This window comes from Microdochium trichocladiopsis (assembly GCF_020744255.1).
Source record: "Microdochium trichocladiopsis strain MPI-CAGE-CH-0230 chromosome Unknown B0I36scaffold_5, whole genome shotgun sequence".
NCBI lineage: Eukaryota > Fungi > Ascomycota > Sordariomycetes > Xylariales > Microdochiaceae > Microdochium > Microdochium trichocladiopsis.
Window position 1 is genome coordinate 1,750,928 of NW_025763548.1, and position 14,578 is coordinate 1,765,505.

Sequence of the window (14,578 nt, forward strand, 5' to 3'; positions counted from 1 at the left end):
TGAGGCGTCCACGATATCGGCAGCAGCAGCTGGCGAGCAAAGCGTGGACGGCGGCGGCAAGGCACACAAGGACATCCGTGGCGACCACCCAGCTGATATACCAGATGGCAGCAATGCTGCTTTCTACAACGAGTTCTTTGACGGGATAGAGCGCATCAGCAAGAAGTGGCGGTGCGACGAGATGATTGGTATGTTGGCACCACTTACACGGATATATGCATGGACAGGAAGCACCGGCTGCAGCCATAATCATGATTCCCGGCCGACGCTGACCACCGAAATAAACAGAACTGTCTCTCATGGCCACGCGACCATCCTACCACGGCCACGGCATCGCGGCCGCCATGATCCGGCATGTCCTCGATGTTGTGGACCAGCATGGTGTCAGGGCGGTGCTGTTGGGCTTGGAGCTCGCGACGCCGCTGTACCGCCGTCTTGGGTTCGAGACGGTGGAGACGTTCAGCTTTGAGCTGGCAAAGAGGGAGGCTGGCGAGGATGGTGTCATGCATGTCATGATTCGGGAGCCACGAGATGGTGCAGGGGACGGCGAGACGTCGTAGCGGCGTGGAATGAGGTGTCTACAGAATGGACAAGACCCTGGAACGACACCAGTCCCTGAGAGAACGATAATGGCCTTGATATGGTAGTCGAGTCTCGATGACGATACTGCCTCGAGCGATGGATTTAGCGAATATAAATGAGAAGACCGTGCTACGTCTGGGCGGATCGAATGTTGGACCATTCAAACACACACACACACACGTTGATATTATTCAGGTGGACGGCAGTCATTTCTTGGAGCCCCGACGACGTTCGTCCGGATGACTCGCTGTCCTCTGTGTTCTGCAGCGACAAAGACCTCACGCCTGAGTCTGCCATACGAATGCAAATGTTCAACTGTGGTGGATGCCATTGCGGCAACTCATAGGCACGATGCATTCCCCACATATACCCCGAGTACAGTCTCCCATCGTTCTTGACGATCTAACATACTCGTTTTGTGACTGTCCACTTTTCTGTGTATCTCCACAAGCACGGTATCACGCAGAACTAGAACAAACCTTGTCCGGACGGGCTATCCTAGGTCTTCCTCACCAACGACTTTTACTAGTGACGATTGACTCGTTGCACACATGGTGCTGCGGATCCCTGGTACTGGAATCCTGTCTGGCGGCGGAAGTTCCTTTGATCCCGTGCCCTCCGCAGGCCTGGAGACTCGGGAGAGATGTGGGAGTGGCGTATGCACAGCGATGGATTTGACGCAAGGCATCCTTGGACGTGGCGTTGCAGGGGGGGTATGTAGGCGGGAGAGGCATGTCATGTCAGTTTGCTCTCAGTTTTGCGGAGCAGGTCATCAGTGCCGTGTCGCGCGGGCCATGATTAAACCTGTGGAGATTTGACATGATGGCTCTGCATCGGCGCAAGGAGATGCCTTCCACGGCAGAGGCTTCAGTGTAAGCAACATGTATGTTTGAGTCGTTTCTTCTTAGCCCAGAGGCTGTTTTGCAACGCGCATGCAACAAGGGTGACGACGCTACACTTCGATTCGCTGACAGGCCGCCCGATCGCGGTGTTTGTAATTACTGCGTAGGAAAAGAGGGACCCAGACGCGGGTCATGACCAGTCGCGTGTTTCGCGGTGCTGGACTGGTGAAACGCAGCCACGTGTATCGCACGCTTGTCGTCCGCCTCGTAATAGCATTCGGCAGCTGCGGTTTCTCATTTCGCGGAAAGTGCGAGCGCGGGCAGAGGAGAATCGTGCTCAGTACGACAGCTGACGCGGGATTAGTGATTGTGTCGCCCGCTGATGTGTCGAGATGTGCCGCTGACTCCCCGAACCTCGAAGGTTTGTGCCAACAGATCAGGGTCCAGGACCTGGCCCCTCCTCGGGTTCCACAGCGCCGTGGATGAAACAGGCATGGACCCACTCCCGCAACGCTGCCTGCCACTTGAAACATGGATGCCAGAAGTCGCAATTGCCGCACCGGGACCTAGACTGTTCCTACCTAGTAATTAGCGAATGCTCTGTCAACCTTTTCTTCGTCGCTTTCCCTCTCCCTCGGGTCCGGCGACTGGAGCCGTCCAAGCAGAGGGAATCCGACTCGTATCATGGTGATGCTGTGCACAGTATGCACAGTTGAGCGAGTCCATAGTGGCGTGCAGACTAACAGCCGCGGTGGCGGCAGGACCACCGACGCCAGACCCGGGAGTCTCGCGGATGCAGATGTGTGCAGATGATTACAAGCCCGGATGCTCTGCTTGGTAACAAAGGCGAACTCTCACAGCCGACCTACAGGGCAGGTCCCCTCAAGAAAAGCCTGCTCGTGTCACGCACGCACTTGCTACCGGCAATCGGAACGGGCAGCCATCAAGTCCAGTCCAAATGAAACGCAACGCCACGCCGCGCCGCGCTGCGCTAGAGAATCGAGAATTACCAGCACTTGCCTCGCACACCGCATCTTTTATGTCCTGGTGGCACCATCCGCAAGAGGGAACGGGCACCCCTGGCACCCTTACGCCGTACGCCGGTGGGATCGACATCCACAACGGTCCAACCTGTCAAGTCCCTTTCCGTTTCTCTGCTGACGTGGAAAGGACGCATGGGCAGAGCACCACCAACACCTAGACTCGTCTCCATATTTGTAGCCCCTGGCTGCCACCCCTGGACCCGGCCTTCGGCCCCCCTGGGTTGCGCCAAGTTGGGGCGTTTTACCCCTGACGTCGGACCTTTCTTCTCTGTGTTCCTGGCCCCGCGAGGTTGCAGATTCGATGCGTGCCTTGCGAGGAGCTGACAAGCTTGGGGTCGCTCCCGGATAATGTGCGCCCCCACCGGCTCTGCGCTGCGGGCATCAACTGGTGTTCTAGTCAGGATGGTACGATAGATCGAAACTTACAGTCCTCGGCCGGCCGCATACCGCTTTTGGCATATGTCAGCCTGTCAGGGGGCACGCATCATTATCCAGGTAGCCAGGCTAGGCTTGGTCCCTGTATGGGATTGAGTGTTGCGCAGAGATGATGGCGTGGGAATCCACTGCTGCGCCTGACTGGGTTTTGTGAAGGGTGTTTGTTGGCAACTCTTGCCAGGGCCGGCCATTTGCTCCTGGGCGGGCAGCCCAGACACATAGATACGGACGAAGATCGAATACAACTGGCACGGCCCCAGGAGTCAGAGGGGGTTGACCCTTCATGTTGCGTCCTTGGGTTGTTGGTATGTACAACACACCTGCTTTCCTCGTCGCCCACGCATCGAGTCAAGGGCAGCCGGATCCGGCACTCACTCGAGGACTATGCCACGACATTGGACACGGGTAGCTCCGGCAATGGAGGATCAACCATCCTCGCCAGTGACGCGGCACGCCTTGGAGACCCAGGCCAAGTGCCTCGTACCAAGGAGGGGTGGCGCCGTGCTAATTGCGTTCGAGCTTGGATCACGGTACGAGATTGCTCCACCATCATTGAGGATATTTGGACAACAATGGCCATGTCCGCACCCCTTTGGGAGTACAGGGGCTATTAGCGACGTGCTCTGGACATGGGCAGACGGACAGGCAATATCTCTGTTGACACCCAGCCTGCATCTAGGATTCGGGGTGCCTGGCTGCCCTGCCGTTGTCGATCTGCCAATGTCAATGACCCAACGCGTGCGAGGGCGAAGCAGGGAGTTTTGGGGTCCTGGTCGTGATTAGCCTTCGTGTATCCCCGTTCCGCAGCGTGATGCACAACAGCATCCTCCGTCATTCCGCTTGCTGGCTCTGTATGTGCAGGTAGCTCTTCTGAAGCGCAACTATAATGAGGACGCCAAGACGCACAAGACTGACGCTTGCTGAACTGTATCTCGCGTGTCTGCCTATACCTTGTCGCAACAGAGTTCCCTCCTGCCATTGCTAAGACCTGCAGCGTCTGGCACCTCCTCCTTAGCTTCTTTCCCTCCACCCTTCTGCTGCTCATTGCTTCGACCTCGGATCCGCCACCACAAACTGCTGAATAGAACTGGACCGGCGCCGTGCGTGACCAGCCTCCGCCTGACTTGTTTCCCCAGCAGAAAGCGCTCCCTCGCCGTGGTCGGGTGCTCCAGCTGTTTTAGGCGGCGCCGCCAGAGTTGTCGACCAGCCCTTTGGCACAGCACCCACCTGGGGCACACGCCCGCCCCTCCTGCTAGCCGCAGCTGAATCTGGCCGCACTCTAGTCCAACTGGACTGACAAGCCCAAACCTCCTTTCTTTCGTGCCTCCACTGCTGCCCGCCCGCCGCAGGCTAGCTGTCCAACCCACAGTTCCCCCCCGACCCCTCTGTCGCCTGTCCACGACGACAACACCAAAGTGGCCATTTCTTCGTGGGCTCACGCATCGCCAACCAGGTCGCGACGGCTCGTTTCTCGCTCCACTGCACCATTGCAGCTTCTCGTCGCCGTCCTCAACTCTCAACCGTCAGCTATTGCAAGCTGCCACGGACTAGCCACGGCGCAATTGGCTGGCAGCTTCTCCAGGCCCGTCTCGACAACACATCGCCACATTCGACGCTGCTGACGATTTGTCAGATGCGGCTGCGCGACTAGCCCGCTCCCACTTCTGCGACGAGCATTCAGTATACGACACAGCAAGGCTCCTGCAAGAATTGCGCTTTCCATGGTCTTCTCGCCACACCAACACAAACCATTCCTTGTTTCGACTCCATGGCAACTGCGATGGACGACTTCATAGAAAGCCCCGGGGCGGACAGCGAGGATGTCTTTCCTTGCAAAGGCTGCGGCGAGGTGAGTTTGGCCTGGCGAGTACAAGGAGCACAACAATGTCGAAAAGGCCGTAGGTTGTAAGCTGACCCTTGACTGCTACTTGACAGATTCTCGAGGAAGGCAAAGCATTCGAACTGGGTATGTAGTTCACGATCGGAAACTCCCGAAGCTGGTGGTGCCATGCACTGGCAGCACTCGCGGTCCAGACTGCGCTCCAAATGTGCTCGCAATATCATGTGGCAGGGCAGGACTAACCCGTGGCTTATAGCGGGCAACCGATGGCATCTCAACTGCTTCCGTTGTAACACGTGTGGAACGCTTCTCGATTCGGACGCAAACCTGCTCCTGCTTGGGGACGGCTCCCTTATTTGCAACAACTGTACATATAGCTGCAGTGCCTGCGGTGACAAGATCGAGGACCTTGCCATCTTAACCGGTGACCAGGCCTTTTGCGCAACGTGTTTCCGATGCCGAAACTGCAAGCGAAAAATAGAGAATCTGCGATATGCACGCACCTCACAGGGTATCTTCTGCATGAGCTGTCACGAATCACTCATGGCGCGACGGCGAAAGAAATCAAAAGCAGCCGCTCAGGCAAAGGCAGCGCGAGATAAAGAAAGCTCACCGATGGTGCAGGAGAAGTCGTTACCGGCACTCCCGCCAAATGCCATCCCACCCAATGCCTTCTCCGACGATCGCGTTGATCCAGAGTCTGACATGCCAACGACGCTGTCCCCACGGCCGAAGCCTTCATACCAGACAACCGAACCCTCATCAAGAGGCAGCTCGCGGCCTCCAAGATCACCGGATCGGCCGTCGATGGACGCGGGCCTGAACATTCCGCCTGCCTCGTATCGAAAGAACCGGAATTCGTCCATTTTTACGGGCAGCGATACTCAGAGCGCTCATAACCACAACGTCAATGCTGACGATGGATCATTTTTCATTCCAGTCGCCCTCGATCCTAGTCCTGCACCATCGGTCACCCCAAGATCGACCACTGATGCTTTCCCGAAGAGCAAAGAAAAGGACTACTTCAGCATGTCAAAGTCAAACGGTGGCACTGATCGCAAAGGCGAGTCGCAATCGAGCACACCGCATATTGCGTTCCAGGAGAAACCACGCAGGCCCTCGTCCGAGTACGAGGCATCGCCAGTCAAGGAAGAGCCAAGGAAGGCACCAAAGCAAACAAGGAGCGAAAGCCAACCGTCAGTCTCGACGACTGGGCAGGCTCAGAATAATGGAGGATCCACCGACAATTTCAAGTTGCAAGACGCCCCAAAGAGCAAGAAAACGGCAACCAGCCGTAGCGAGTCAAGCCCGAATGTCTTGCAAGATGCCGCGGGTAACAAGGCGGCTGCGCTGGCAGATCGGAAAGATCGAGACAATCAAGGACTTGCAGACTCCCCGCATATTGGTGCGCAACTTGCAGACAGACAGACCGCTCCACGAAGCTCACATGATTCTCGGCCACGCGATGAAGCGGAAAACCGATCCACAACCACTTCAAGCACTGCCGCGAACGGTTCGCAACGGCCAATTGCCAGGAAAGAGATTGCTACGACGAACTCATCCCGGAATGGTATGTGTGCCTCTGTGTATCATGATGATCACAAACTAGCCGAGACTAACCAACATGCTCTTTCATAGTGAACGGTACAGCCGCCAAGCAAACAAAGTCGGAAGATACAACATCGCCGCCTCGCAATCAGGTCAACCAATACATGACACCGAGAGCACCTCCTGCACCTCCCAACCAAGCAGGCGATGCCACAGAGCCCAAGACATCCCCTAAACTGCCTAGGTGGAGCTCAGGCGGCGACTTCAGCATGGACGAAGATATGGCTCGTATACTGGGCACCGATGAAGGCTCGTCGTCGATACTGCGCCGTGTGTCGAATGCTGTTCGTCATGGCCGAACTAGTAGCACTGAGTCTGCCATGCAACAGCCGCCACGGGTCTCTGCGCATACTCGCAGCATAAGCGAGACGACACGGACAACCATGTCACCCCGCTGGCCCAAATCCCCATTACTCGACGAGTCTCTCCTGGAGAGGCCGACTAGTCCTGCGCCACTTGGTCTGACGGATGATCCCAACTTTCTCAGGCGCCAGCTCCGCACCTCGGAGCAGCGTGTGCTGGAGCTGGAAAGCCAGTTCACGAACGATAAGGACCTGCAGAGTCTCAGCCAAAAACTGGAGGAGAAGCGGAAGACGGTCTCCGTGCTTGATACTCAAACTGAGATTATGATTCGGCAGCTTGAAGTTCTGGCGGGATTCGTCGAGAAGGCAAAGGAGACAAAGCGACCGATTGACCCGCGTGAGCTCGAAGAATCTGCGCTGCGTGACTTCGTCGCCAAGCTCGAAAAGCTGAAGCAATCCATGACCGCATCCTTGCAGCAGCTCCACGCGGAGCGAGATCAGGTTTTGGAAGAGAAGATCCGGGCTGTTGCTGATCGTGATCGTGCGCGACAGGAGTTCGAGCAGCTGGCCTCCAAGAATGCACAGCTCGCGGATCTGAACAACGACCTGACCCATCAGATCCAAGAGAGATTTCGGAACAACTCTGACGGTCGCTCTCCTGGCCCGAACGGCCTTGGCATCTATCACCAGCACAAGGGCACATCCAATGCCTCCATTAGTCTGGACAATGCTAGTATACACACTGGAACGACTATGGTGGCTGCTGACAACGATGAGCCTATTCTTGAGTCTGGGCCGACTGTCATCAAAATTGGCAAGGGCCAGGTCAAAAAGTTTAACTGGAAGAAGGGTTCCAAGGCTGTTGCTCAGAACATCGCAAAGGGTATGAACAGGACAGCGGCTGCCTTCCAGCAGCCAGAGAGAGGCCACGGCATGGCAGGCGACAACCTCGGAATGCCGTACAACATGACCGTTGTTCCTGTCGAGTCACCGGTCGTGCCAGCTTCAAACCAGGCACCACCGATCCCGAACCGGCATCAGCAGGGTGATGGTGGTCGACAAGGATTTTTCGGCTTCAAGAAGTCCGCCACAATGCCACGGACTGTGATGGGTGGACCCAACATGTCTACGCACGATCTGGCCGAGCCACCGACAGTACTGTTCGGCTCCGAGCTGGCTGATCGTGCCGACTACGAGCGGCGTCAGATCCCATGCGTTGTCACACGCTGCATTGAAGAGGTCGAGTTGCGCGGAATGGACATGGAAGGAATATACCGCAAGACTGGTGGAAACTCACAGGTCAAGATCATTCAGGAGGGGTTTGACAAGAACGAGAACTTTGACATCTCGGACCCTGATTTGGACATCACCGCCGTCACTAGCGTGCTGAAGCAGTACTTCCGCAAGCTCCCCAACCCGCTGCTCACGTACGACATCTACGATCAGGTTTTGGAGATTGGCAGTAAGTTGTGGCTCTCGTCGTCCTATTCCAGTATCGCATTTGCTGACACGGACACGCAGATCTTCCAAATGACACAGAGAAGTGCGCTCATCTTCAGCGCGTCTTCAATGAACTCCCTCGCCAGCACAAGGACTGCCTCGAGTTCCTCATGTTCCACCTTTCTCGGGTCGCTTCGCGTGAGAAAGAGAATCTGGTAAGCATGACCCTGTCGCGTTATCTGGCCGAACTTGATCGAAGGCGGCTGACACCATGCAGATGACCCCCAAGAACTTGGCCGTAGTCTTCGCCCCAACGATTATGCGGGCGACCGCCGTGGAGCGGGAGATGACCGACATGCACGCCAAGAACCTCGCCGTGCAGTTTATCATTGACAACAGTGCCTACATCTTCTCCTAGGAGGGGGATGTGTACTATTGGCCATGCCCGGATCCTTCGACATATCAGTGGCGGCTCTATGTGAGGCATCTTGAGAGCGTAGCGGCACGCAGGGTGCGGGTCAGCAGACGCCGCGCAGCTTCGTCCATTGCGAGCCTGGGATCATATTCGCGAGCTGCGCTGCACTAGAGTAGAGGGTGGTTTTGGTTTGTGGTAGGGACTAGGTAACTCGTGCCTGGAAGGAGTCGAGCGCAAGGATATGTTTGCGTCATTGCCACTGAACTGCCTTATCATTTTGTTTTTGGAAGGGGGTCTTCTGATTCGTACCTGTTGCCCAGGGGCTTGTTTTATTTCAAGAAAGCGCGTGGTTGTGCTGTTTAGCTTGGCTAAGGAGACTTTATGTTTGTTGTGTTTCCAAGTAGTTATGCGACTTCACTGCCTACGGGTGTGAAAACTGGGGTTTTTCTTATGAAGAACTTTTGTTCACTGTCTGCGTCCCGCGGCCGATTTTCATTCTTGTCTTCGTCATGGCACCTCTGTGAAGGATTATTCCGTGGTGGTACAATTCATGGCCAATCGACCAACATGATTCCTTAATGTCTATGTGAGTTTGCTTGACCATATGGCTGCTGAAAAGGGACAGGATTAGAACCACGAAACTACCCTCGTCGCGTGATTTCAATTCTTATATTTAACTAGATGTGCTACGGAAGACCGCCGTTAGGTTGGTTCAATGCCGTGCAGTTCGGAATTCCGAGCGCAGAAGGATGGACCAGGGAATCTACTCCACTGGGCTCAGCTGCACGGATTGACAGCTGGTGAGGGTGAGGGATATGGGGCGTGCGCGTGTGGTTGTGGCCCAGAGCCGTCATGCTCATCGCCGTGTCCACAGCAACCACCTCAGTTTATGATTGGTAGGTCGAAGTCGCCTCCAACTGTACGCGACGAAGCTTTTCATCATTCCCATAATCGCTTGGTCCTCGGTATATCCTTGGCTTCCTAGGCATCAACGCCGGCAGTCGTAACGGGGAGTACGGGCAGGCTTCCACCATCAGGAATGGGTCCAGCCTCTCGCGAGGACAGAAGCGGGTGATCGGCATAGAAGTTTGGTGCGTGTTCGTTGCCATTCCTTTCCCATAGTCTGGCGATGATTCTCTATGCACGCGTGTCTGAATCGTGGAGATTCGTCCTGCCAAGTCCAGTGGAACAAGAAAGACGCCCACGAGCTTCTTCCCTATGTATATGGGAGCTGACATTTGCGCTATGGGACCGCACCCCACGGCAAGGCAATGCGGCGACGGCCCGATGTTTCCGGTTTTGGGCTGGCCTGCTGCTAGATCAATCCTTTCCCCGACAGCGCCATTGTGCCGAGCAGCACACATCACTACTCCTCAGCAGACCAGGTGGTGCCTTTGAAATCTCATCTAGCCTACTTCGCATCCCCGACCATCCTCTTCACCTTCTCGAGAAGCAGGCCAGACTCTCTGCCGAGTCTACGCTGCCCGTCACGACCAGGTGTCCGCGCCTTCTTCAGCGCACGGTTGTAGCGCTCGCGGTCGGCAATCTTTTTGGCGCGCTCTGCGTCGCGTCGCTCGAATTCGGCATTGCGTGCCGCTGCTGCGGCCTGCCTCCTATCCGCCTCGGCCTTGGCCTTGTCGAAATAGCCCGGCCGACGCAGTTGTTGTTGGTTTCTGCGCCGCCTCTCCGGGTGCTGGTGTTTGTCTTGGTTGTTATCTTGATCTTCGTTGTCGGCGGTAACATCGTTGTCTTCAGCCCCGGCAACGATCTTTCTGGCCTTCTTCGGGTCTTTGCGTTGGCTTTCGTCCTCGTTGTTCTCGTCATCGTGCTCCGGTCCCGCCTCGTCGGCTGCCTCGTCCTTGCCTGATGCTAATTGTGCAGCGCCTTCGTTATCGCCGTCGCTAGCGTCTCCGCCACGCACCATTTCCTCGTCGTCATCGTTATTGTCGTCGCCGCCGCCGTCGCGGCGCTTGTGGTGTTTTGAGCTCTCGACTTTTCGGGGCTTGCTCTCGCCGAGCTCCGTGGCCCGGACCTTCTTGTAGGCCTTGCGGACCTTGGCCTTGTGGATGAGGTCCTTTTTGATGCGGTCGACTATACGCGCACAGATATATGCAAGGTCAGCCGACTAGACGTTCGTATAATAAAAAAAGCCCTGCCTTTGCTGGACTTTGCACCACCCAAATCGAGTCCATCAACAACAAACCTTTGCGCTTCCAGGCTCCGTCGGGAAGGTTCTCGGGCCCCACACGGAACCCTTTTCGGTGCTTCTTGGCTGCTGAGGCACCGGCGGCAGGGTCCGCCGGGTCGCGAGGGCGTTTCGTGGGTGCCATTGTCGCTGCGATGTGAGCAGGTGTACGGGTGTACAGGACCTTGCGTTCACGCAGCACAGAGAGAGAATCACATGGCTTTGGTGGAGCCGGCGTAAAAATACAGTGGGGATGGAAGTATCGATAACTACTTAAAGTACCCACCTTGGGCAGGCAGACGATTGGACGATGCCTCAGCCAGCCAGGGCGATCAGCCCACTTGCACCACCACCGACCTTGACGGCCAGCCGTGGAGCACTGCAGACGGCTCAGCTGCTTGCATGCAGAGAAGAATCGGTAGTGTTTGTTGGGCACTTTTGCATGACGGGGGTGAGACTCTTCGGGAATGCCATGAGGAGAATTCACCTGCAAGAAAGGCGGTGTTCATCCTAAACCAGCTTAGTCCACCCACTTTGGGGACACTTCCCCAATCGTTACATAATCATCACGCCTCAAACCACATATATAACCTCATATACAACCTGAGGTCTCCTCCTTGTACTTGGGACATTCTCTCCCTCTCACAACTCAATCACCCTCTCCCCTCGCTCATTTCGTTCTCGCCGATCTCTTCCTTTAGTCTGACATTAGTCTCACGACGCCACGATGGGCCCCCGCTCGCGACCTACAATATCGTCACCTCAGAGGCTTGGGATGTGTAAGCCCGGTATGCCTGTAATTGACTCTAACGTGGATATGGTTGTTATGAGAACCATTGGGGGAGATATTTGCATTGCTTGAACAGCTTGCCATTGATAAGCCCACTGCTGCTCATATACAACGTTTCCGACTCGAAGCTAGGTTTTCCACAAAAAAGACCACGAGAATTTCGTCTTTCATCTAGCCTCGAAGATGAACCTGTTTCCCTATGCCCGAGGGAACTGCAACGGCGGCAGGGTTAGAGATGATGAGGTGGGATAACAATTTGTACCACGAAGATGACCGTGCCGGGTAGAAAACAATATTGCCGCCAGACTGTGACAATGCCATGGTCCTGCAAGGAATATGGTGATCTAGACCAGCCCCCACACTCCACAGATGCCGGGGTCGACAAAGAAGCTCCAGGCTCGTCCTGAAGCTTGATGAACCCCTGCCAAGGATCCCGGCATGGCCACATACCTAAGGGACCAACGTCCGACGACCAATAACCAACAACCAACTTAAAGCAGCTTTTCCCTCTTATACTGTCCTCTCTAACGCCATGGCGTCCACCAACATCACCAACAACACATTCCCATCATTTCCGAAGCTGCCCCCCGAGCTCCAGGTGCACATCTGGTCCTTTGCCGCCATGCAACCACGGCTTGTCGTAGTGGACGCGCAAAGACTCGAGGCGGACTCCGCCTGGCTGTCGACGACCCCGGCGCCTCTCATACAGCGGCTCCGCATCCCGTTCGCCAACGACTGCGAGTGGAGCTACGAGGGATTTGTCAACTCCTTGGAGTCCAAGCTCAAAAACTTCCATCGTCTTAGAGAGCTGCAAATCGCCCTCCCCCTGTGCGACCTGGAAGGCCCGCGTAACTGCATCTCGAGGACGGTCTCGTACGGCACCTGCGACACAGAGAATGTACGCTTTATAGATCTTGAGACAGGCATGCTTCTCACCGAGGGAGATGTTGCGGTCCTATCACATTGGGAGGTCCACAAGGGCGGACTCATCGAGGAGGACGAGCTTGAATATTTCGACCGGTACGCACACTGGTATGATGAGTCATGGGTGGAAAAGGTAGAAGGTGCATACAACTTTTGCATCTACAGCTGAGACTTTCATTCCCATACTGCGGCCCGCCTGTCCTTTGATTTGTTCTCTGAGAACATTGAAATCAATGATATGATTGTGCGGGCCAGTGTCCCTTTAAATAAGGTCGTGGTTGGAGTTGCTAGCTACGGTCGAACCTTCAAGATGGAGCAGGCTGGCTGCGACTGGGCCATGTGCAAGTTCACCGGCAGCGCGCGGAAGTCGCTTGCTGCCAAGGGCCTATGCACAGACGCCGCCGGCTATACCTCCAACGCCGAGATTAACGAGATCCTGCAGAACAAGCGGGTAACCAAGACATGGACCGTCAACTCAAACTTTATAGTATACAACGATACCGGGTGGGTTGCCTGGATGGGTGATGAGTTTAAGAAGAAGCGAGAGGGTATCTACGCATGGTACAACTTTGCCGGCACAAGCGACTGGGCTGTGGACCTGCAGTCCTTCTCCGAGTGAGTACAGCTTCAGCCTGGATACTTGATCTCCCAGAGGGCCGGAACGAGATGCTGACTATATTTCTCTGTACCCACGATGATGAGAACGACGAGGACGATGGCGAGTATAAGGCATGGGTCGACCCTAACTACTACGCGCCGTGTAACGCCGACTTGACTAACGTCGACAACTTTGTTACACTTGACGACCGCGCCGGGTTAATCCCGCCGTACTGCCTGAACTAGTATATCATCGACGTTAAGCTGCGCATCATAACCATCGCTATAGGTAACTATAAGCGCCTGCTAGTGGACGGCCCCGATGCCAAGTTTGATACGTTTGCGCGCTACACGGCGGAGCAGGTGCCCTTGTAGATCAGCAGCTTTATGGGCAGCGGCCGGGCCGACTAGTTCTTTGAGTGCGTGGACACGGGGACGTAGCAGTGCTGCAGAGAGTACCGGCTCTTCTGCGACCTGGACAAGTGCGTCACAGGGCAGGACTGTGTCGGCGGCTTCGAGTCGCGCGACATTGGGTGTCCGAAAGACGCCGTCCTCGGCATCCACTCGGTCGACTGGTTCGGGTCCAAGAAGCCCAACGCGACCTTCAACCTGCACGACCGTGATGGCTTCTTCAACGCCATCGCCAACGACTATGGCGTGGACAGGGACTGGGTCGAGTTCTCCAGAGTCCTCGTCACCTTTGCCAATGGATGTCAGACTCAGGGCTCCGACGTGCTCAACTGCATGAGCGCGGCCAACTCGTACTTCTGGAACTACCCGACGCTTAAGGACCGGATTAGCGTCTTCAACCCCAAGGACACCATCGCCAGGACCTTTGACCAGTCCCAGGACCTCGTGCAGCGCACGCGGCTCATCAAGTCCATCGGCGACATCGACCCGACGCTGCGGATGCGCGACATTGCCGACTCGGCCTCGCTGCCCGCGCTGTCCATGGGGGGCCGCCATCCAGAGCATGCAGCGCGTCGTGGACAAGGCCGACGAGACCGACCGCGAGGAGCGCGAGAAGGCCATCATCGGCTTCATCGCCGGCATCCTCTTCGCCATACCATTCCTAGGCGAGCTTGTCCCCGCCAGCACGGGGCGCGATCCGCGGCATCATCGCGCTCGCCGAGGGTCTCGGGTCAGGCGGCATGGCCTTGTGCGATGTCATTCAGGATCCTGGGAATGGGCCTATGGGCATCATGCTTGGGCTGGTGGGTGCTAAACAGGCCAAGGGGAGATGGAGGAGGGCTGCCGACGGCCGGAGGGCGATGAAACTCGGCAGCATCAAGACGGATCTGGACAAGATTGGTAACATCCGGGGTAGTGCTTGTCGTCGCCGGTAGTCCGGATATTGCAAAGAACGAGGAACGCGACAGGGGAGCTTAGTCTCTTCGAGCTACCACAATACAGGTGAAGGGCACGAGGCAATCAAAACTTTAGGAACCCGGCGATATAGAACCAACAATTCACAAACAGTTCCATGACATCGAGTATTCCGCAGCCTTGTAACAGGGCACCCCAACACAGATAGCCTTTCGAAGCCGACTACGGACTCCCACACGACGTGGTCGC

The 14,578-nt window shown here is 56.1% G+C and overlaps 4 protein-coding genes across 4 annotated transcripts; 3 read left to right on the forward strand and 1 right to left on the reverse strand.

Moving 5' to 3' along the window:
* The first annotated feature begins 165 nt into the window (after positions 1-165).
* B0I36DRAFT_323208 (uncharacterized protein) lies at positions 166-1,045 on the forward strand. The gene has a single exon (XM_046153939.1). It carries the CDS (start codon positions 300-302, stop codon positions 558-560), a length of 261 nt encoding a protein of 86 aa, XP_046012784.1. The 5' UTR covers positions 166-299; the 3' UTR covers positions 561-1,045.
* Positions 1,046-4,445: 3,400 nt separating this feature from the next.
* B0I36DRAFT_118565 (uncharacterized protein) lies at positions 4,446-8,699 on the forward strand. The gene is made up of 5 exons (XM_046148002.1): positions 4,446-4,751; positions 4,838-6,312; positions 6,381-8,114; positions 8,174-8,307; positions 8,370-8,699. The coding sequence occupies exons 1-5, from the start codon at positions 4,723-4,725 to the stop codon at positions 8,508-8,510; spliced, it is 3,513 nt and encodes a 1,170-aa protein (XP_046012785.1). The 5' UTR covers positions 4,446-4,722; the 3' UTR covers positions 8,511-8,699.
* Positions 8,700-9,918: 1,219 nt separating this feature from the next.
* B0I36DRAFT_362849 (uncharacterized protein) lies at positions 9,919-10,837 on the reverse strand (the record flags this gene model as incomplete). Its single annotated transcript, XM_046158717.1, has 2 exons — positions 9,919-10,598; positions 10,711-10,837. 2 exons carry the CDS (start codon positions 10,835-10,837, stop codon positions 9,919-9,921), a joined length of 807 nt encoding a protein of 268 aa, XP_046012786.1.
* An 828-nt stretch (positions 10,838-11,665) lies between these two features.
* B0I36DRAFT_374133 (uncharacterized protein) lies at positions 11,666-13,025 on the forward strand (the record flags this gene model as incomplete). The annotated part of the gene is made up of 2 exons (XM_046160249.1): positions 11,666-11,725; positions 12,627-13,025. 2 exons carry the CDS (start codon positions 11,666-11,668, stop codon positions 13,023-13,025), a joined length of 459 nt encoding a protein of 152 aa, XP_046012787.1.
* Between the last annotated feature and the right edge of the window lie 1,553 nt (positions 13,026-14,578).

Excerpts from the sequence above, each read along its gene's own strand:
- B0I36DRAFT_118565 (XM_046148002.1), top strand. The coding sequence starts at position 4,723 with ATGTCTTTCCTTGCAAAGGCTGCGGCGAG. Across the intron at positions 4,752-4,837 it reads CTTGCAAAGGCTGCGGCGAG|ATTCTCGAGGAAGGCAAAGC; the intron begins GTGAGTTTGGCC and ends GCTACTTGACAG. Across the intron at positions 8,115-8,173 it reads TCAGGTTTTGGAGATTGGCA|ATCTTCCAAATGACACAGAG; the intron begins GTAAGTTGTGGC and ends ACGGACACGCAG.
- B0I36DRAFT_323208 (XM_046153939.1), top strand. The coding sequence starts at position 300 with ATGGCCACGCGACCATCCTACCACGGCCACGGCATCGCGGCCGCCATG.